Source organism: Lepus europaeus, chromosome 18, assembly GCF_033115175.1.
Source record: "Lepus europaeus isolate LE1 chromosome 18, mLepTim1.pri, whole genome shotgun sequence".
Taxonomy (NCBI): domain Eukaryota; kingdom Metazoa; phylum Chordata; class Mammalia; order Lagomorpha; family Leporidae; genus Lepus; species Lepus europaeus.
In genome coordinates this window covers 11601279-11623785 of record NC_084844.1, presented here as the reverse complement: position 1 = coordinate 11623785, position 22507 = coordinate 11601279, and the positions used below count along the sequence as shown (strand labels likewise).

General features: G+C 53.3%; 1 protein-coding gene across 1 annotated transcript in view; it reads right to left on the bottom strand.

Annotated features, from left to right (window-relative positions):
- Window positions 1–357: 357 nt before the first annotated feature.
- The window catches only part of RGS9 (regulator of G protein signaling 9), a 65314-nt gene continuing 43164 nt past the window's right edge, over window positions 358–22507 (bottom strand). Inside the window, exons 12-19 of the mRNA XM_062216340.1 lie at window positions 21387–21500; window positions 19994–20109; window positions 15719–15806; window positions 14445–14583; window positions 13391–13476; window positions 11001–11118; window positions 1820–2313; window positions 358–508 (exon numbers count right to left, since the gene is read on the bottom strand). Of these exons, the coding sequence (XP_062072324.1) occupies window positions 358–508; window positions 1820–2313; window positions 11001–11118; window positions 13391–13476; window positions 14445–14583; window positions 15719–15806; window positions 19994–20109; window positions 21387–21500 (1306 nt within the window). The remainder of the gene's footprint in view (window positions 509–1819; window positions 2314–11000; window positions 11119–13390; window positions 13477–14444; window positions 14584–15718; window positions 15807–19993; window positions 20110–21386; window positions 21501–22507) is intronic.

Here is a 22507-nt window from a genome sequence, read left to right as displayed (position 1 = left end):
TGTGCCTTTGCCCAGAAGACCAAAGACAACAAGAGTTTAACTTGTAAGTAATAGCTAATAAACAACCAATAAGACCAGAGACACACTAACATCCCGAGCCAAGAGACGGCCACAAGTGATTCTTTTATTGGTGTTAAGGCAGCAAGGAAAATTGTCTGATCCGTGTGCCTTTTAGCCCAAGAGAGGGAGAGTCGGGATGAAGGGAAGGGACCAGCCATTGGGGCCAGGGTGCTCTTCCCACAATCCACTGCTTCGGGTCTCACCAACCCCCCACTGCCATCGTAATGCACTGTGGTGGGAGATCCGTGTGCCCCGTGGCCACACCTGCTGGGAGATCTTGCTGACGATGGGCCCGGCTCAGCCTGCTCGCCCCTCAGCCTGGCTCTCCCAAGGGCAGATGACCTCCTTTTCCGTGGCCTGGTCACTGGCTTCTCCCGTCCCCGTGTCATCCGAGTCCATCAGGCAGGTCCCACTGTCCGTGGGCACGTCCATCTTGATCTGGAAAAAGCTTCAGGAGCAAGAAGAAAGCACAGAATGCAGGGGCTACAGGGACAGCAGACCCCCCCCCCAGTGACACTGACTGCCCCCCACCCCGGAGAAGGTGAGCACAGAGGGGCAGCTCCCCAAGGCTGGGCGTGCAGCCACTGCCTCGGCGGCCCCTCTCACAAGAGACTCGTATTCTCCGGCTGAACCGAAGACAATCCTGCACACTGATTTTCATTTTCCAGGGACTTGCATTTGTAGGGTCCCGAGGAGTTCCAAATACCCCTGTAGGGCCTCCCAACATGTAGTCCTCAACCTCTCCAAACTGTCTACTGGGGCCCTGCGGCCCCTGAGAAGGCAGCCTTGAAAAAAAAAAAAAAAAAAGACCCAGGCCGGGGTATGACAACGCGTGACAGTGGCCAATGCCAGTGCCAGTGCCCCACGTCTGATGGTCGCCCCCCTCCCTGAACTAGACCATTTTCCTTGGGCAGAGCCCCTTGGGAAAACTCAGCAGGCTCGCTCACACTGGATCCTGATCTTCCTAGAGCAGCTGGGGCCACCCTCCCCCCACCCCCGCTGCCCGAGCACCCTCCCTGCCCCCAGGGTCCCCTGCACACTGCACAACAGAGGCCACGTTGCACCGGCAACCACAGCAACTGCTGGAAGCCCAGGCGAGGCCGCACACAGGGGTGTGTGCATTGCCACACGCGTGCCCGTAATTGTCTCCCCAAAAAACCCAGTAAGGGCGGAGCTGTTTCTGTAGCCTTCCTTCCCCCTGTGTGCCCCGCACTTCACGGGCTCTGCGGGGCCTCACTGCTGCACCCAGGGGCGCTTCAGGGTTCACCGGGGCCAGCCCGGCAGGGCCAGCACAGACAGAATGTACACGGCCACAGCTCGGACAGAGGCTGGGCTAGGGCTCGGACAGACCCTCTGGGAGCACTGTGGGGTAGGAAGGGAACCCGAATCGGGGCAGGGGGTGTGACAGGAGCATCTGGAAGCAGCCCTGGGGTCTGTGGTTCCCACGGCAGCCTCTCATCTTCCTGCCCTTTACAATTGCCACTGTACTCCACTCGTAGCTTGAGAACGGGGCAGGACGAAGAGGAGCACAGAAAGAAAAAAAAAAAAAAAAACAGGAAATAATATAACCTGTTTCCCCCTCCATCTCTGGAAGAGAAGGGAGAACCAGCGAAGTTTCTGGAGATTTTCCACGGGGGCTGAGTGGCTGTTGGTGGCATCTGCCCTCCAAGGTCCTCCCCACTGCCCCCACCCACGCCCTGGCCTCCAGATCACACACACCGCGGAGCCACGGTCCACACCCGCAGCCACACGTCCTTACTTTGCCACTCTCTTGGGTTTCAGCCGAGGCAGCTGCTGGCCCACGTCCCCCAGGGGCTGCACCTTGCCGTGGGGCACTGGCGGGCACTTGGGTGAGAGCCTGGCGAAGACCGGCGACGCCAAGCAGCCCCGTCTCAGGAACCTGCCGAAAGACAGCGCGGCGCGGGCCTTGGGAGCCGTCCCGGGCCGGCTGCGGGGCGCAGTGCCGCCGTCCGGGGAGGCCTCGCTGCTCTCAGGGGCCGAAGGCCCGCAGCGGGCGCTGGATCCGCTGGCCTCCGCCTTCGGCTCCAAGCCTGAGGAGCCCTCGGAGGCTGCTCGGATGGGCGAGGGGCAGATGGCGCTGCTGGGCCGCCGGATGAAGCGGCTGGGCGAGGCGAAGGGCCTCCTGGGGGACCGGCAGGAGGAGGAGGAGGAGAAGGGGCTGGACGGAGAGGGGGGCACGCAGGTCCCGGTGTACACGGCCAGGTGGGGGCTGGGAGCCAGGTGCTGGCCCGGCTGTAGGGAAGGAAAGGAGAGAGCTCAGCAGGGAGCCACGGGGGCCCCAGGCTGCCCTCTGCTAACCAGGCCCCTAGTGATGGCAGAGGGCAGGCCTGGCGTGTCACTCTGGGGGTGCGGGGTGACAGTGCTCCCAAAACCACTTATGACAAAGGCATGGCCTCATGAGGGCCTCCTACCCAGGGCCTACCTGTCCCCCGGCCCCGGCCACTGTCCCCAGAGTGAGGCCGTCGTATGCCAGGGCACAAACTGGGCTTCCTGCAGGCCTGGGATGCTGGTGCGTGGCCAGGCTGGATTCCGATCACTCCCCAGCTCCAGCCTCCTGGCCAGCAATGCCTCGACCCCACCACGCCCAAGCTCCTTCATTTCTGTCCTTGGTCCCCAGCCCGAGGTCTGGAGACAGCTAACACTTAACAGAACAGTGGAGCTGGCCCGAGCGTGAGCTCACGCCTAGCTGCCTCCTCCAGGCCCGAGAACCCCACCTGGGGGCCCCCCGACAGCACCCTGGGGAGAGCTGGCCCTGGCACCTTCCCAGGCCAGGCTCTCCCACCGGCTCCCTTGAGGCTCAACCAAGACCCTGCTCAGAAACAGCAGCTCCGAGTGCTGCTCGCCTGCCCAGACTCCCAGGGGCCTCAAACCAGAGGTCAGGTGCAGGCCCCGGGCCCCAGGGTGAAGACGCTGTGACGACTCAGTGACAGCTTAGCAGATCCCGGCTCTGCAGCCAGCACTCTTCCCCCACAGTGGTGGGCTACTGCCTTCCCACCACAGAGCTCGTTGTTGACATCCCATTCCACAGCGGGCACAAGCCAGCCCACTCCCCCAAGGAAGTGAGGGAAGTGAAGGGCAGGCCTTACAGCCAGCCTGGCCGACTCCAGCGTGCACACACACCTGCACCCCCCCCCCCCCACGAGCTGGCTGTCCCCAGATCCGATCCACCACATCAGCATCACCCAGGGGCTTGTTGTGAACACAGACCACGGCCCCACCCCCGACCCACAGATGAAGACCCTCTGTGCGTGTGGTTCCAGGAAAGAGCATCTAAGTGACACAGAGGGTGTTCTGTGCACTAAGCTTGCAGGATGTTGTCTGCAATGAACAGTAGCGACGGTAGGGGTGGGCATTTGGCACAGTGGATAAGAGACCACTGGGAATGACCCGTTCCATGTGGGAGTGTCTGGGTTCAAGTTCTGACTGCACTCCGGATTCCAGCTTCCAGCTAATGCACACCCTGGGAGGCAGTGGTTATCGTTCTAGTAATTGGACCCCTGACACCCACCTGGGAGATCCAGATTGAGCTCCTGCCTCCCAGCTTGGGCCTGGCCCCGTCCTGGACATCTGGACATTGAGGCATTTGGGGAGTGAACCAGTAAATGGAAAATTCCCTCTCTCCTCTCTCTCTCTCTCTCTCTGTCTCTCTGTCTCCTCCCCCATCTCTGTCTCTCAACTAAATTAAATAAAGTAAATTTTTAAAAACAGCAGGTGGAAAGCTTGACCCTGATTAAGGGCTTGGGGGCCACTGTTAGGTGAGAGTATGGGCCTCAAATTTACAAGTGTCTACCACGTGTCAGATGGCCTATAGCTATCCATTTCAGAGGATGGAAAACTGATGCCCAGAGGGACATGCTACAGCCTCCAGGCTCTCACAACCTGAGCGGCTGCGGCACACAGAACTCTAACATGCCCCCCACCCCCCAGATCTGTGCCCCTGGCTTGAGTGTGGATGTGACTGTGTGGGCTACTCGGTCTCGCCCGAGGTCAGGCCCTGTGAAAAGGAGTAGTTGAATTCGGTCTGCTGCAGCTGACCTCACTCCCACGAGCCCTTTAGGTCTGCATCTGCTGGAAGCACCAACAAGGATTCCAATAGGCGCAAGAGGGAGACAGTCTCCACCACTGGCTTTGAAGATGCAGGGGACCTACGGCCAGGAGCACAGGCAGCTTCCGGGAGCTGAGAGCAGCCCCAGCTGACAGCCAGCAAGGATGGGGCACTCACAGTCCTACAGCACGGAACTGACTCCTGCCAAGGACCACCCAAACAGCAGATTCTTCCCAAGAGCCTCCCGATGGAGCCCACGCCTTCAGCAGAACACCAGGCTGCTGGGTGTGGTCAGAAAGCTTGCGTCCCTCGGCAGTGCGTCGGTTGGCGTCCTCGCCCCCCACCCAAGGCTATTTGGGAGTGGACTTAGGGAGACCACCAAGATTAGCTGGAGTGGCCATTTGGCACCACGGTTAAGACGCCACTTGTGGCTTCTGCATCCCATACCAGAGCCTCTGGATTCAAGGCCTCGCTCCACTTCCCATCCAGCTACCTGCTGATGTGCACCCTGGGAGGCAGGAGGTGATGGGTCAAGTACTTAGGTCCCTGTCACCCACGTGGGAGACCCAGACTGAATTCTGGGATTCTAGATCTGGCCTGGCCCATCCCTGGCTATTGCAGGCATTTGGGGAGTAAATCAGAGTATGAAAGATGTGTGTGTGTGTTTGAAAGTTTTTTAGAGAATGGGATTAGTCCTTTATAAAGGAGACCACAGAGACCCAGTTCATCTCTTGCACCAGGTGAGGACACAGCAAAGACACCATCTATGAACCAGAAAGTGGGCCCTCATCAGAGACCGAATCTGCCAGGACCCTGACTGTGAATGTCCCAGCCTTCAACACTGTGAGAAACTCCTGTGGTTTATAAGCCGCCCAGGACTTATATGTTGTCATGGCAGCCTCAACAGACTAAGACACGAGCCGTGTCCCACCTGGACTACTGTGCCTGAGGTCTTTGTTACTCAGCAGTAGACAAGGTGGTGACTAGAGGAGGATCTGGACCCAGGTCTGCTGTTTAGACTCACGTGGCCGTCCTACCACTGGTAGGGTTCAGATCAGAACCGGGGCCCCACAGAGAATGCACCAAAAACACCACACTTAGGAAAGAGGCTTTGTCAAGAGCGAGAGGAGGGGTTATCAAAGTGGAGCCCCCCGGATTTGTTAGCTGGAATCCCACTTCTGCAGGATTTGTGATAAGCTCCCATTATAACCCCCCTTTGCAGATCAGAGAACCGGGGCTCATGGAAAGGCTGTCACTGGACCAAGATGCCCCAGCTGCTGACTGGACGGGCCTCTCCATGAGCCTCCCCAGTTCTAGGCCTGTCTTAGACCCTCCTGCCTCTCTTTGCCTTCATCTCACCATCCCCACCCCAGCTCTTCTGTCTCTCAGTTGGAATGACAGATGACAAGGCAGGTGAGGGAGGCAAAAGCCACCAACCTGCTCCGCTTACCTAGCCTGAGAGGGTCCTTTCTCCTGGCAGATGCCCATTAGCCCAAATGGTCGTGGACACTCTAAGCAGGATGCCTTTCCCACCCCCTCCCACCAGCCGACCATGAGTCCCTCCTTGGCCTCTCCCACACAGCTGTGGCCTTGAACTTGGAGACCAATGCCCCGCAGCCCACGCCCCACCTACCTCTGGTATGATGCAGCAAAGCAGTGACATGCAAGACACGTGGCAAAGAAATGTATCACAACAGAGACACAACGACGGAGAGCTTGATTTTGTACCATGCAGCATTTTTATTGTGCAAGGGAATGAGGGCAGAGAGAAAGGAGCATGAAATGGAGCAAGTACATTCACAGGAGGACACAGTCCTGGGCTTCTTCATGGAGGCAAAGCAGATGGTGCAATGAGAGGCAATTCACTTTCTGTCCTCAATAACGGAACTTGAGGGAGGCCTTGCGGCCCTGAACTCCCACTTCCTGGGGACAGGAAGGTGAGCAGAGGGCCACATTCAGGTTCAGCCTAAAGGGTTCATGATCCCACTCTTCAGATCTTTCCCACTCTCCTCTTCCACACAGCAAACCAAGTCAGCCCCTTGGGAAAAGGTCCACATAGGTGAACATTTCTGCCATCAGGCGTCCCATTCGACACAGTCCCACACAAGGCCCTCCCAGGGAGAACTGACCCTTACTTCAGCCATGAAACTGGAACCCCATGACTGGCCAGTTACTGTACTATTGCTGCTCTCCTAGCAACTGCAGACAGAAGTTGTGACATTGACGCCACACCCTGCTCCGTTCAAATATAGCCTATCGTTCCCTAAAGGGCTGGGAGGACCACACTGCAAGATTCTGAGAGAGCAGGGAAGTTAAGTGGGCTAGGACAACAATTTCCACTGAGAAAACTTCTTAAACAATAAGAAATAATGGCCCACTGTATTGGACAACACTGACAGATGACAGAAACATGAGCTTACTCTAAGACCATGAAGCTATTAGGGAAGGGAATGGTGATGATGATGGTAATGGTGATGGCAATGGTGAGGATGGTGATGGTGTTGATGATGGTGATCATGGTGATAGTGATGGTCATGGTTTTGATGGTGATGGTGAGAATGATGGCAATGGTAATGGTGTTGGTGGTGAGGATGATGATGGTGGTGGTGGTAGTTGTGATGGTAATGGTGCTTCTGGTGAGAACAATGGCAATGGCCTTGATGGTGGTTTTGATGGTAATGATGACAATAGCATTAGCATTTATTGAGGACTTTCAATATACCAGGTATGGTCCTAAGTACTTTACTTTTACCTTACCTGCCCCTAGTATTTTTTTTAGTACTGACAATGAACACAGTCTTCCCTCTAAAAGTGAAGCTAGAAATGAAACTCAACAAAGGAAATCTTAGTACCTTATAGGATAACTTATATTCTAGCAAAACAACATACATCTAACAGAAAGGCTTGCTATATTATCTAAAATACAGCATTAAGGAACTAAGATGGTATCTAAGTATATGGCATAATAGACTATCATAATGATTTAAATATTTTGATAATATTGTCCAAATAAGTTCTATTCTTGATGCTGAGATTCCAGTGGGCCCTGTGCGGCTGCTGTTAGGTTTGAGCCATAGTAGCAATGACAGCAGGAGCACCTGCTACCTGCTGGAGCTGTCACAGCAGCCACAGATGCTCTTGCATGACTCAGAACTGGGGAGGGGCTGTGTCCCCTCTGCTGTGAAACATGAAAGTCTCCTGGGGGGGGGGGGGCGGGGTCCCAAGGTTGGAAAGCAAAACCTTGGCCAATATTTAACTTGCAAGGAGGCAGAAGTAAGAGTGGGAAAGAGTTGATGCCTGGTGTTGCGATAATAGAGAACCCACACAATAATGGGAAGTCTGAACCTCTAGGAGCTGTACAAAGCTTCCCAGGCTAAGTGGTCCAGGGTGGCAGTTGGTCAGGGCCACAGACACCAACTACTCCAGGGTCCCTCTGACCTCTCCTAGTCTCCATTCCACCCCCCAGTTAGGACTCCCCGCCACACCCTCCCAAAGCATCAGGTGGCTTCCCTGTGATACAGCAGGTCACACTCTTGTTTAATCATCTTTCCTGTAGAACTGTAAACACCTAGGGGTATCTGTCACCCAGTGGTGGTCCCCAGGGGCTGAACGTCTTTGTTAAATGTCAAGTAGTTGTGGCAGAGAGCGGAAAACTGGTGCTGGCACCTGACCCCTCTATTCACAGAAGTCAGAATTCTGGATCCCAGTGTTGGGAGATTATGAGAGAGAGAGAGAGAGAGAGAGAGAGAGAGATCTGAGCATCCAGCTTGAGCCAGACAGGACACTCTATTCTCAGTAACTAAGAGAAATTACAACCTCAGAGAAGTTGAAGATCAGTGTCACACAGCTAGCAAATGTCAAAGTCAGGTTTACCTGACTCCAAAGTCCACACTCCTTCTCCTACCATTCAAAGCCTGTCTCTAGGAAGTGGGATTTAGCCCAGCCACTAAGACATCTGTGTCTCACATCACAGTGCCTGGATTTAGATTGGGGGAATCCCATTTGTATGACATTGAGTCATTTCCATCAATGCGTGCCTGACATGACATATATAGTAATAGTATGAGAGACACACGAAGCACAAACGTGCAGGGCATGGCACGGTGGACAACTGGGCCAAAGATGAACAAGACGTAGTCAGTGCCCTCAAGAATTCATGATGCAGTCAACACCCCCTCACCACCACCACCAGGCTCGCTACCTCTTTGCCAGGTGCGTGAGCTCAGCTCCTGAGGAGTGACTGAAGAGGAAAGCAAATATTGTCTGGTTTCCTGCTTTCCCACTAAAGTAGGCCAAACAGCAGGAAAGCTGGGTAAACGTGCTACCCTGGGAGTCCCAGGGCAAAGCCTGAACTGCCACAGCCAGGCATGACAGGTCTTTGATGTCCCAAATTTTATCTTTAAAAATTCATGTACACTTTGCATCCTATTTCATAAGATATTTATGATTATTTTCATGTGAATTTTTAAAAATTACCTCACTTTCCTCCAAATCCTCAAGCAAAATGGAAGCCCCAGTCTAGGTAGCTCCTTGGAATTCACAGAGTCTGCTCTGGGAAGAAAGATATGGTCCCAACCCCTCAATTCACAAATGAGGAGGCAAAGAGGTCCAGTGACAATGCGGGCAACCAAGCTCAGGGCCCAGAGACTTTCTCCAAACCCAGGTCTCGTTCCACTCATTCATTCATTCATTTGTTCATTCATACACACACACACACACACACACACAGTCATGGGACACAGTCTGAGGCGTGAAACTTCAAGAGGTGAGTGACTTAAGCAGGATCTCTCCGCTCATGTCATTGAGTTCACAATAGTTTACTGCCTGAGCTTTCTGTTGGGGCTATCTTACAGAATGGGGGGCTTCAGCATTCTTCAAGAGAGAGGAACAAAGCACAATGCTTGGTGCTCTTGCAGAATGCAAGCTGGCTGGTGACTGGTGGAACGTGAAGTGTCAGCTCCCCTCTTTTGAGCTGGGAGAATTTGGCTAACATAAAACCAATGACCACAAGCTGCTGACAGCAGCCTAGAAGGTCTTCAATGACCTGGACCCTGACCCTTCCCTCACCTCTTCCTGTGCCATTTGCTCCTCATCCCTCTGCCCTTCCAGTTTACCCTGAGCCACTACCCACCTCCAGGCTTTCACCCACATGAGCCCCTCTCCCTGCCTGCTCACATTCCTTGTATGATCGGCTCTTTCTCATCCTTGAAGAGGCGTAGCCTACACACCCCCCAGCTTCCCTATCATAGCACCACACCCATTTCCTTTGTAATACATATCATGGGTCTTATATTTGCTTGCATTTTTGAGTGCAATGATGGCCCCAATTCTTTACCCTTCCTTGTATCCATCTCTCTTCCCAGGACACTTGAAATGTCTCCTACTGAAGAGATTGAGTCTACTTCCCCATCCTATGAATTTAGGCTGGCTTTGTGACTTGCTTTGACCAATAAGATGAAGTACAAGAGACCACATGAAGGCTTAGGTGTTTGCACTCAGTCTTTGCAATTCTGCCATCACCAGGGATCATGCTAGGCCAGGCTATTGGAAGATGAAGCTGTCGGAAGAATGAGATGTGGGAAGCAGACTCATTCCACTCCTCCCAGCTCAGACCACTGTAGACCAACCCCTACACATGTGAGCAACCCAGTCGATCAACACAGCCACGAAAATGATTCTATGTCGTGAATAGTAAATGCTCACTGCATGCCTGTCTAGTTTTACGGGTGTTCATTATACAGCAACAGCTACCTGATCACCTACTTAATCATACTTTCCCAGTCCTAGACTACAAGCTCCATGAGAAATGGACCATGGTTGTTTCATTCACCCATTCCTTGCTTGCACATAGTAGGTTGAACAAGTGAGTTAAACATGTGAACAAGTGAGCATTCCTGCTCCGTAAGCCTGGTCTCTTGCTCACTTCTTACCTCACTTGTGTGAAGTAAGCTTAATGTCAAGAATGATCCAGATCTCACAAGGTCAGGGTTTGAACTGCCCTCTCCCTCCACCCCTGGCCGCAAGGCTGGCTAATCGATAGCCACAGAAGAAGGATGCATCACTTCAAAAATCCCCTGGAAGGTGTTATCTCTGATCCTGACCCACCTTGAAAACATCCCAGATATCCAGCATCTCTCTCTCCCTGAATGAAGACAACAGTGCCTTTCTCTTGTCTGAGTCCCTCATTCCTACAGCGACAGTGACCCTAGCACGCACAAAGGGATGGTGAGATGAGAAGACAGTCCACCAACCCTCCAGGAACTGTGCTGAAGAACAAGCACACAGGAGCATGGCCCTAGCAGGGCCTCTGCATGCAGGCATTATGGAGGAGTCCAGGGGAAACATCTCTACAGGGGCGCCTTGCTACCAGCCCTTTGGCGGGGTCTCAGACTGTCTAAGGAGCACAGTATAAGCTGGAAAGATGGGATGAGTTCATAAAACTATTTTAAATCAATGCCCTTAAAAGATCTATGCCTTGGGGTATGAAAAGACCTTCTCTAATTTCCTAAAGCTAATTAGTGGAATACAAAGCAACTTGTTTTCCTTATGGTTCTCACTGCAAGAACTCACTATGGTAAGACAGGTGGACACACTGTCACTGATTCAGGTAACGCTCCCCCCCCCCCACTATTGTCAACCCTGTCCCTTGGTTGAAGTGGTATCGGGAAGTTCACCATGAAGGAAGTTAGAGGAACATGGGATGAACCTGTTGACCCTACTGGCCCACTAATAGGGAACAGAATCTTCTAGGCTCTGAGCCTACCTTCCTTTGCTTGTCACTCCTAAGTGCATCCCCCCACCCCCAGAAATCACAGCTCTATTTAGGAGGCGGCTCCCTTCTGAGTTGACTCCTACGGTCCAGCCGGCTCATGACCTGGGTGATGTCCACCGTGTTGGCAGCTTCACGGGCCTTGGCTTCCTCTTCCAGCTGCCTCAGGATGACGGGGCTCGGGCTGGAACGCAGGTGACGCCGCATAAACGGGAGGGTTGAGCTGGAAAGAAGTAGAAACCAGCAGTTGGTAGAAAACCACACTGACTACCCCACAATGGCACTGGTGGGAATTGGGGCTGGAGGCCAGGGTCTGGATTTATTCCCTCATTTTCCCAGGGTACCTTGGGTAGGGCCTTCACAGCCATGTCCAACCTTAACTATTCCTCCTCCCGCCACCCCACCATTGGAGGACACAACCAGTATGGGTGTCAACTCCACCAGATTTTAGGTTAGGGAGAGGGAAGAATGTGTGAAGAACACAGATGGTCAAGAGCACAGGTACACTGTCCACAGTGCTTAGAACTCAATTTGTTATCTCAACTTCCTGTAAAGTCTTTCTGAAAAAGGGGGGCAGGGAGGGCTTAGGCATTGAAAACCCAAGGCCTCCAACCTCAGGGAGAGAGTAGGGGAGTTTGTCCTCTGAAGCTGAGGTTCTGGGAAGGAAGGAAAGAGCTGGACTACCCAAGAGGGCTGGGCCCCAGGGGCAGAGAAAGATGGAAAGGCCTTAGGAGGGCTGGGAGCTGGTGGTGCCCTGCGTGTGCACATGATCTTGGGACGTGGCAGAATCTGCTTCAAAGCCAAACACTGATCCTGGGACCAAACTCTCTCCACCGCAAACTCAGGAGCCAAGCCAAAGCTCTAGGTGTCAAAGCAATGCAGGAGATGATGGGCAGCTGGGCCTCCCATCTCGGAGAGCTCACCCAGGCTTGGAAAGCCAGCATTTCTGCAGCAATAATAAACCCAAGACACAGGACCGCCCCAAGACTTCTGCACCACAGAAGTCCCTAGACCCCTTTATCTATCTGAGGGAGGAGGTAGATTCCCCTACCAGGAAGGGATGCCTTGATACTGGGTCTCTCACCAGCTGTGCCAAGGGGAAGTTGGAGCTAGGCTTAATTTGTCTTGGGGAAAATAAGTTTAGCACACTGCCTTATACCTGCAAGTCAGAGAACAGAAACACAGCCCTGCAACCCCTGCCTGGACGCAGGGGCAGCTTCACGCTGGACAAAGCAGTCACACGCGATTCTCGCTCGCAGTGGCAATGCCAACACTGCCAGACTGCAATGCCCCACTCCAAAGCCAACGCTGCACCCTGGTCTGTGTCTCCCCGGGGACTCACAGCCCCAGCTGTGCCCTAGAAAAAAACCCAACTGAGTTCTCATGTGTGACTCAGCTTATAAAATATCTGGAGGGAGAAATGCAAGCCACCCTCCTGCCTCCCCCCACTGTTTTTGGCAGAACTTCTAGAGCTTCTACCGCCCTTTCTTGTGGCTTTACGAAGATGCTTTTAAGTCCCCAGGGACCCTGAACTCCCTTCCTTACTGGGTAAAACTAGGAGAATCACCCCACAAGCCCGCCCTTCTCTCCTTTTTATAACAGGGCCATTATCCTCAAGAATGAAACCAAGTTGGTTTTCTTTTTCTTTCTTTTTTCTTTAAGTTCCTTTGATAAAGGCTCTGGTCCAACCACCCCTGTTTGGAATCGGCTGAAGATGCTGGAAGGAAGCCCAGCATGGGCTGAACAGTCCAACAGGGGGACATTCACTGGCCACAGGGGGCCAGGACGCACTGCTGGCGCTGGGGGAGTCCCTGCCAGAGTCCCGGGGCTCTGTGCAAGCTGTCATTTGGTCATTCTTTTCAATCTTCAATCCCTGCATTTCCACCTCCCCCTCCCCAAGAGAGGTCAACCTGCTCCAAGAAACATTACTTCATCCATGGTCCCAGTGGCCTCACAATAGGACTGGATCCCACATTTCCAAAAAGAAAGTGAGACTGAACAGGTTAGGGGATTTCTAAGGGAGAAGCCCAAAAGCTGCAAGAATACTTGGGATGCTACTGTTCATCCCCTCTAACCATCCAGCATTTTCCCTTGGGGTGCAATGTGCTGGTCTCTCCAAGGTCCTGGAGCAAGAGTTGCAAGGCTATGGTTTAATTTATTCCCATGGATCAATTTGGAGGTGGAGACGTTTAACAGCTGAAAACCCAATAAAACGCTTCCATTTGTGATAGGGAAATTATTGGTCTGATCATCAAAAGTCTTCTTGAACCAGCGTTTGGGAAATAAAACTTCCTGGCAGTAATTACAAGGAAAGCTTGCTAGAGAGACTGCAGGCATTAGGAAGCAAATGAGGCGCTCATGCTTCGAGCCATACTTCCCATCCCTCAATATGTTCATCAAACAAATATCTCAATAATAGCCATTTGGCTGAGAGACCCTCCCATCTCTGGACAGGAAACAGCAGGTGGCCGGCAATTAAAGACAACTCCTCTTGCCTCTTCTTGGTGGTTTCCTGAGGTTCAATAGCCTTGGCCAGCATTTCCTTATAGATTGGAGATTTTAAATAGCGAGCATAAGAATCCTAGTGGGAACAAGAGAAAAACAGTCATCATGAACGGGAATGTGTTGAATCCAACACGCGCACTGGCTGCACTCAAGCCAGGAATGCGCATGTGCTGCCCCTACCCATCAGTCCTTCCCACACACTCAGCTGTCCCATCCCCAGAGTTTAGAAACAGAAGACCGCGCTGTAACCCAACACGGTAGAATCCACCCTGGAGGAGTTCAGAAAACCAGCACGAGACGAGAGGACATCACCTTCTCCCACGCAAAGCCTTCTGCCCGGGAAAACGAGCAGCTCTGAGCCAGGGGCCTACCTCTAAGCCCCCTGCTGCCCCAGGCTGCCCTGCCTTCCAGACATAAAGCCAAGAACATAATGAGAATAACAACGTGTGAAAGCCCAAGGCATAGATCCTCTTGTGGGGATGTTTCTGAACTCTGGGCAGGAGCCGCTGAGCCCTCGGACTGTGCGCTGGCCCCAGCGATGCCCTACAACAGAGCCTGGCAGCCCAGCCTTTGCATCAGGCAGAGATGAAGTTGGAACTCCAGCTCCTTCTCTGCTGAGGCCCTGGACAAGGGCCTGCACCCCGGCGAAGCAGTGCCCGCCTCGTGAGTTGTGTCTGAGAACTCGCTTTGCCCGGCGACTGCACGCTGCAAGCCCGCAACACATGGTGGTCAACGCAACACCACCGTCGTGACTGATGCCATTATCGCAACCTGTACGGCCACTGCAGAGGAAAGACCCCGTCACAAACAGGCAGCTTCCCCAGGTGCCCCCCCCCAGCCAGTGGGAATGGGCCCCAGGGAAGGTGCAGCCCAGTGGACAGGCGGGAGAGACGGTGGGCGATTCTGCATCCCAGTCGCAGCACGCTGGCCTCCGTGTCACCTCCCTTTCCCCCACACCCAAAGGACTCTGCAGGTGGCTGGAGGGGAGCCGGCTCCCTGGGCCCCACCTGCAGTCCCTGTAGGCCTAGCACAGACCCCGCCTACCTTCTTCATGAGCATGTAGATGTGTGTTTGCGCAGCATCGAGCACGTAGCGGTGGGGGTGCCTCAGCCCCTTCACCGTGATGTCCATGGTTTTGCCGTCTATGTTTATCCACCGTCTGGCTCCTGGGGCCAGGAATAGCCTGGGGGAGGGAGGAAAATGTTAGCGAAGGCAGCTAACCCACGTCCGCCTGCGAGGGAGGGCTGGATGTGACTCAGGTGGGCTGGATGTGACTCAGGTGCCCCACGCTGAGTTGGGGGAGGGGGCCCTTTTCCTAGTAGACACTAAAGAGTGTGAGAAACACTGTCAACAACCTTCCCTCGCAGCAAGGGCACGGCTGTGCCAGGATTGGGAGCTTGACTATCTCCCTCCGACAATGGCAGTCTCCAGGAGAGAGGACCCGAAGAGGGCGGGGGCAACCCCAGGCTGGGGCGGGCCCTGGCCATGGGAGGGAAGATGCCAGCCTCCCACCTACTGCCCTCTGCCAGGATTTCAGGGCCACACAGCACCAGGCAAAGACACCTCCAAACAGGTGCAATGGGAGCTGTGCTCCCCGTCGGCCGGTCTCTGTGAGTCAGACAGTGAGGCCCCAGAGCTGAGTGGGGAGGTGGCCCCTGGTCCCCAGCAGCCCGAGGTTCGGCCGTCTGGACATCCAGCTAAACCAAGTTCAGCCACACTGCTGAATCCTGCACCTTGGGACACACACAACTCTCCCACCTCTTCCCATCCCAGGCTCGGAAGCGTCCACAGGGGTATGTCCCCACCTTCCTTGGCTGCACATTGCAGTTTTGGAACTTGGACTAAGATTTGCATCGCTGGGGACCCGGAGGAGGGGAGGCTGGGCCCGTGACGTGACATACGAGGGATGTGCCCACCTGTGCACCTGAGCAGGGCTCCCTGTCCCAGACGCCCTGGGGAACCTTCCTCCCCCTCATAGTCCTCATGCCGCAAAACAGGCTTTGCCCGCCATCTCTCTCTCTCTCTCTCTCTCTCTCTCTCTCTCTGGGCATTAGTCAAAGACCTTGCACTGTAATCCAGGCAGCTGCTTCCCTAACCCCTGGGAGCAGCAGGTCCCAGCGTCCCTCTCGCCAGCCTTTCTCTAGAGAAACCCCAGATCTTCAAAGCAGCAGGGAGGGATTTCACGCCTGGCAGGTGCAGGGTCTGCTGCTTAGCCAGAGCCCAGCTGCCCGGCAGGGTGCAGTGTGTCCCTCTACCTCCAACCTCACACACAGAAGCCGGCAGCAGGAGCCTGTCCCGTCCAGCTGGCTAATCCTCACTTGTAAATCTCCTCCGCCTTCTCCTTGACCTTGGACTGATCTCCGTACTTCAGATCTTCACAGGCTTCCCAGAATCCCAGATTCTCCCCTGCGTGTGCAGAGGCGGGGTCCACGCCGATGAAAGCCAGACCGGGAACAGGTTGGGGAAAAAGAGGAAATAAAAGAACCAGGTCAGGCGGGATGGAGTCCGTTCTCCAGCTTGGGGGCACATCTCCCTTCTGCAAGACATGTCATTTCACCTGTGATATCAGACAAAATACTCCCGGGGGCGGCAGCCACATCTTACTGCCGGGGTCTGGGGCCCAGGAATCGCTCCATGTGTGTTCTTTGAAATACAGGATCAGCACCCACCACGCTTGCAGCTACACAGTCACAGAGCTGGTGCCGCTCTGGCCCCCAACAAAACACAGGTGAGGGCTCACGATAACCCCCCAGAGCCTGGCGCACCCTTCTTGTCCTGGAATTTGGCTACAGGAAGCGCTGCCTGAACAGGTTCAGGTATGATTAGGCTCGTAAACACCACGTCATTGCTACGCCATGGGAGTGCTGCATCAGGACCCCCGTGAACTTGGCTCACATGGCTGACTGCACATGAGTTCTGTGCCTTTGTGTAGCATGGGGCGTGGTCCAGCCTGAAGCTCCTTATTCAGGCTGTGCACACAGTGATGCTGATGGGTTAGGTCCTCTGAGTCCCTGGAGAGGAGGGGGAGGGAGAGGGGAACCAGCCTCCTTCAACTGCAGGCTCGCTAACCGGGGCTCCACAGCCCCCAGAAGCACTGTGGATGCCCCAGCACAGGTGGCAAGTTGTGCAAAATACAGATGATCCCTGCCAGGGGTCAGGGGGCAAGAGCCTGCACGCGCATGAGCCTGTGAACACCACAGTGGGGAAACGGGAAAGAGAATCCTTCCTCTCCTTTCCCGGTGTCGTCCTGAAAGCTGCCAAGTAGCTGAGCTTAGAAAAGGCTTCACAAGGCCGGCGCCGTGGCTCAACAGGCTAATCCTCCGCCTTGCGGCACCGGCACACCGGGTTCTAGTCCCGGTCGGGGCACCGATCCTGTCCCGGTTGCCCCTCTTCCAGGCCAGCTCTCTGCCTGTGGCCAGGGAGTGCAGTGGAGGATGGCCCAAGTCCTTGGGTCCTGCACCCCATGGGAGACCAGGAGAAGCACCTGGCTCCTGCCATCGGATCAGCGCGGTGCGCCGGCCGCAGCGTGCTACCGCGGCGGCCATTGGAGGGTGAACCAACAGCAAAGGAAGACCTTTCTCTCTGTCTCTTCTCTCACTGTCCACTCTGCCTGTCAAAAATAAAAAAAAAATTAAAAAAAGAGGGAAAAAAAAAAAAAGAAAAGGCTTCACAATTGTAAACTGGTTGACAGTCTTCAGCATGCACTGGTGGGTGTTCCCTGGGCTGAAGTCACAGGCCAGCGACGCTCTTAACCGACAGCCAATTGATTTGGTGTCAAGTGCAGTGCAGAGGTCTTGCTCCTAGCAAAGGACAGTTAAGTGCTTAGCGTTGAAATTAAATGAGTGATTTTAACCAGATCCCCAGCTCTGGCTCCTGGTGGCAGCTTCGTGCTAATGTAGTCCCCGGGAGGCAGCTGGGTCTGCCTTACGCAATTGGTTCCTGCACCCAGATGGAAGACCTGGATTGCCTTCCTGGGTCCCAGGGCCACTGTGGACATTTGAGGAGTGAACCAGCAGACTGCGGTGCCTGTACTCTCCCTCTCCCCCTCCCTCTCAAATAAGTAAGTGTTTAAATTAAACGAGCAATTATTCACAGTAGCTAAAAGGTGGAAACGACCCAAATGTCCATCCGTGGATTACCGGCTACGCAAGATGCGGTCTATACACTCGGGGGTGTGCTCTTCAGCATGAAGAGGAAGGAGATTCTGACACGCACTTCTGTGTGGGGATGACCCTGGGGGACATGGAGCTGAGTGCAATAAGCCAGGCATGGGCAGACCAATGCTGTGTGATTCCACGGACAGGAGGTACCCAGCACAGCCAAACTCATAGAAACACAAAGCAGAACCCTGGCTGTCGGGGTCGGGGGCAGAGGCAATGGGGAGTGTCTGATGGGCAGAGAGAGTCCGTTTTGGAGGAAGGAAAAGTCCCGGAGGTGAACGGTGCTTACGGCTGCACAAGTGGCCACATTTGCTGCTACCAAGCACTGGCTAAAATGGTAGATTTTATTATATATATAAATAGCCACCGAAAAAATTAAAGGAGTGCCTAAAAATGTGTATGTAACTATTCACCACAGCAGTATTCATAAAGCTCAAAAGTCAAACCAGACCGTGCTATGTCCCCACAATGAAATGCTATTGCACGCATTGAAAGGCACGGAGCACTTCTACAGGCATTCTGCTGGGTGATAGCAGACAAGAGGTCGTGTAGTAAGATCCCGCAGCGGTCATTGGAGGGTGAACCAACAGCAAAAAGGAAGACCTTTCTCTCTGTCTCTCTCTCTCTCTCACTGTCCACTCTGCCTGTCGAAAAAAAAAAAAAGATCCCGTTTATGTGAAGTGTCTACAAGGCAACTCTGTAGACAGAAAGTAGATTCGTGGTTGCCTGGGTCGGAGGTGAGATGCGGGAGAGAGAGGACTTGGGAATGGGTGCTAATGGGTAGGGAGTTTGCTTTTGGAGTAATTAAGACGCTTTGGGGGCCGGCACCACGGCTCACTAGGCTAATCCTCCGCCTTGTGGCGCCGGCACACCGGGTTCTAGTCCCGGTCGGGGCACTGGATTCTGTCCCAGTTGCCCCTCTTCCAGGCCAGCTCTCTGCTGTGGCCCGGGAGTGCAGTGGAGGATGGCCCAAGTGCTTGGGCCCTGCACCCCATGGAGACCAGGAGAAGCACCTGGCTCCTGCCATCGGATCAGCGCGGTGTGCCTGCCACAGCGGCCATTGGAGGGTGAACCAACGGCAAAAAGGAAGACCTTTCTCTCTGTCTCTCTCTCTCTCACTGTCCACTCTGCCTGTCAAAAAAAAAAAAAAAGATGCTTTGGAATTAGGTAGTGGTGATGGCTGTACAGCTTACTGAATATGCTAAAAACCACCCAATTGTACACTTGGACTTTCATTGTATGTGAATTATAACCCAAAGTATTTTTTAAAAAATTAAATGAGAAAAAATGATTCCCTTTCCCTGTACATCCCTGAAGCCTCATTCATCTCATGAGGACGTTGTCAAAAAACACACTTTAATAATGGAGCAAATCTTTTTGCTGGATCTCCACTGTTACTAAGGAATGCGTGGGGTGGGATAAGCTCAGAATGTAGTTTGACACTTGGCCACTAGATGGCACTACATCCACTGATTTGTCGGCCTCCTGAGAACACTCCTTTTCCTGGTTTTATTAAATCAAGGCAATTGGGAGCAGGATTTTCCATGATCCATATTCTGATGTAGTGATGTGCATCAGGCAGTCAGCCGGGCTAATGGCTTGTCCAATGGGATTCCTTTCAGGAGCAAGCCCACAGATAAGCGGGCCTTGGGTGACACAAGCAAGCAAAATCTCAAATGTGATGTTCCCCACGGCTGCGGCCTGAGCAAGGAGAGAAAGGAACCCCGTTAAAGCAAATGTCTCCATGAAGATGACACAGCCAACTGAATGTGCTAGAGAAATGGGCTCCAATCTGGCCCGTGGTGTTCCCAGATGTTTCTCAGTGCAGTGTAGCTAAGAAGTCGCAAGTGCACACCAGGAGGAGACATCCAGGGATGGGAGGAAAACATGGCCCTGCCCATTCCACGGAAATCCACACACTCCTGACGCCCTGAAGAAATCAGGCCAGGAGCTGGTGCGCTGGCTCTCCATCATGGCTACACTTGGGGTTTTGCAAAACTTTGGAGAGTTCAACCCAAAACAACTAAGGAGGAACCTTTGGGATGGAATCCAGGCAAAGCGTTGTTTTGAGATACCCCAAGAACACTGAGCAAAGGGAAGAGGGAAGGCTTGGCTGCCCCCCGAGAACAGGGGTTGGGACCCCCAGAGCTGGAGATCTTTGGGTGATGAAGGAAGCGGAGCCCACCCCAGGGCAGGGGGACAGTGTGAATGATGCTGATGTGGATTTTGTGAGCAGGTGCAATCCCCCCCCAAGATGCTGGGGTGTCTTTGAGCCATGGAAACGAGTCCTGACTCAGGTGCGGCTGCAGAAGAAATCACCTGTTTGACAGCGTCAGCAAATCCATGGGAACCCCTGCTGAGCAGCTCCTGAAACCCTAGACTGCACACTGAAGGTGTCTCTAAAAGGAAGAAGGGCAGGGGAGAGAGACCCACCGCTGAATTCTTTCTTGAGAAAATACTGGAAGCTCTGCCGCCCCTTGGGGTCTCGGATCAGCTCGCTGAAGTTGAAGGCCCATCGCTCCACCCGCATCTTCGTGGGGATTTCTACCCTGCAATGACAATGACTTGTAAATGGAGATGCTCCATACAAGGCAGGCATCCGCCACGAGTCCCATGGCCCAGGGCTTGACCCTGTCCTCCTCCCACCACCACCCCCATGTAAACACACAATCCACTGAGTCCCTCGCTAGGCAGGTGCAGCCTCAGACATGTCGCCTGCGCTCATATCCAGGAGGGGCCAGCCCAGAGCCGAGGGGGGTGCCCTGCACGGGGAGCCCCACTCTCAGCCCCTGCCATGGCCCTCAAGGTGAAAGAACTTGGAAGGCCTCCTACGAGGCCTGGTGGCAGCCTGCAGACTGGCTCAAGGCCCAGGACCAACGGAGAGTTCTACAGCAACATGGCCATGGTCAAGGCCACCTGTCGCGTCCTGTCACCCACTGCAGCGGCCTCTTCACCACACACACACATGAATGTTCACAGCAGCAGCATCTGCGGCAGCTAAAAGGCATCCATCAACAAATGTCCATCAGTGGATGAATGGATAAGCAAAATGTGCTCCATCCGCACAGTGAATATTACTCAGCCACAAATAGAAATGAAGCGCTGTTAGGTGCCACAATGCAGATAAACCTTGAAATCATTAAGTGTGGCTAGGTTAAGCCTGTGCTGGCACCCCAAATGGGTGCCAGTTCAAGTCCCAGTTTCCCTACTTCCAATCCAGCTCCCTGGGAAAAGGCCTGGGAAAGCAGCAGAAGATGGCCAGAATGCCTGGACCCCTGCACCTGCCTGGGAGACACGGAAGAGGCTCCTGGCTCTTGGCTTCAGCCCTAGCCATTGCTGCCATTTGGGTAGTAAACCAGCATATGGAAGATATCTCTCTCCCTCTCTCTCTCTCTCTCTCTCTCTCTCTCTCTCTCTCTCTCTCCTCTGTCTCTGTCTCTGTCTCTCCCTTTATCTATAACTCTGCCTCTCAAATAAATCTTCTTTTAAAATTAAGTGAAAAAAGCTAGTCATGAAAGATGACATATTGTATGGTCCCACTGGTATGAAATGTCCAGAACAGGCACATCCCTGGAGACAGGAGATCAGTGGTTGCCAAGGGATGGAGAGGTACAAGGGGTGGAGAGTTGGGCATCACAGCTAAGAGGTGCAAGGTTTCTTCCTTGGGTGATGAAAATGTTTTCAAATTGATTGTGATGATGACTATAGTACTCTGAAGATGATTTTTAAAAATCCATTCAATTATACTCTTTAAATAGATAAATATATGGCATGTGAATCATAACTCAAAAAGCTATTTACAAAACACAATGTATGGAATACATACAACTTGGCATTTAAGTCCCAGAACTGGGTGTCATCTGTGATCCAAGGATTGCTAGGGGCGCAGCCTGACATGATGGCATCGTTGGACAAGAACTGCTCGCTGTACTTGACAATCCTGAAAAGAAAACAGAGAATGACTCCCTAGAATTCTGCTCAACACCCAAAAGACTAAATCAGTGCTTGGCTGATACACCAGCATGCCCCTTCTTGCCGTACCGACTGAGTTCCATAGGTACTACTATCTTCTTTGAAAAGGCTCCAGGAGTCCCTGGGATTGGCAGGTTATTTGGCAAGACCTGGCCCTATTCGGCCTGGGAAACCAAGTGTTGGCTCCTAGTCCAATCCCCTTGTCACCTCTGAACCTGCATGGTCTCTTTGCATCTTATCAGGAGTCTATAAAATCCAAAGTGGACTCAGTTTGCAGGTGTTCAAACGGGTGTCTTTGTACTCATCTTGGAAACACGAGGTTGCCATAGATTTGCTGAGATTCTACGGCCACAATTTACATGAGCATAATACCTAGATTGGAAAACTGAGATTCGCTATTCAAATCCTGGGTTCTAATTGAAGTGTGAACCCCAAGTCCATGATTTGGGGCAAGAGAAAAACTCCTTCGAGTTGAGTTAAACTTTCCAAGTCAACACCTTTCCTGATGTCTCTGTCTCCACCCACAGGTAGGGAATGATGTCCACAATGTTTATGAATGGCACCTGCCATGAAGCCTGCTCACGGCCATGGAGTGGTTGTGGTTGAACAACCACATGCCCTTGGCATGGGTTTGCACACCACAAGACCCTGGCTTCCTTCTCTCAAGCCTCTCATGCGTCAATCAGAGCTGTAGCAGCAGTGCTGCTGGAGGGGGAGAAAAAATACAACTGGGCCTCAGCTACAAACACAAACAAGGTCAAAACTATGGTACCGAGGCCCCAGGAGCAACGGAAACTGGAAAGTGGGTCTAAGAAGCATTCAACAGACTTCAGATGTCCTGAAAAAAAGTGTCCTTTTTTTTTTTTTTTTTTTTTTTCTTTCTGCTTGGTTTCATGCAATCAGATTTCTGGAACATGACAGTAGATGGTGTCGTTGGCTTTATTATAGAGCAACGATGCTCACTACAACCAAAAG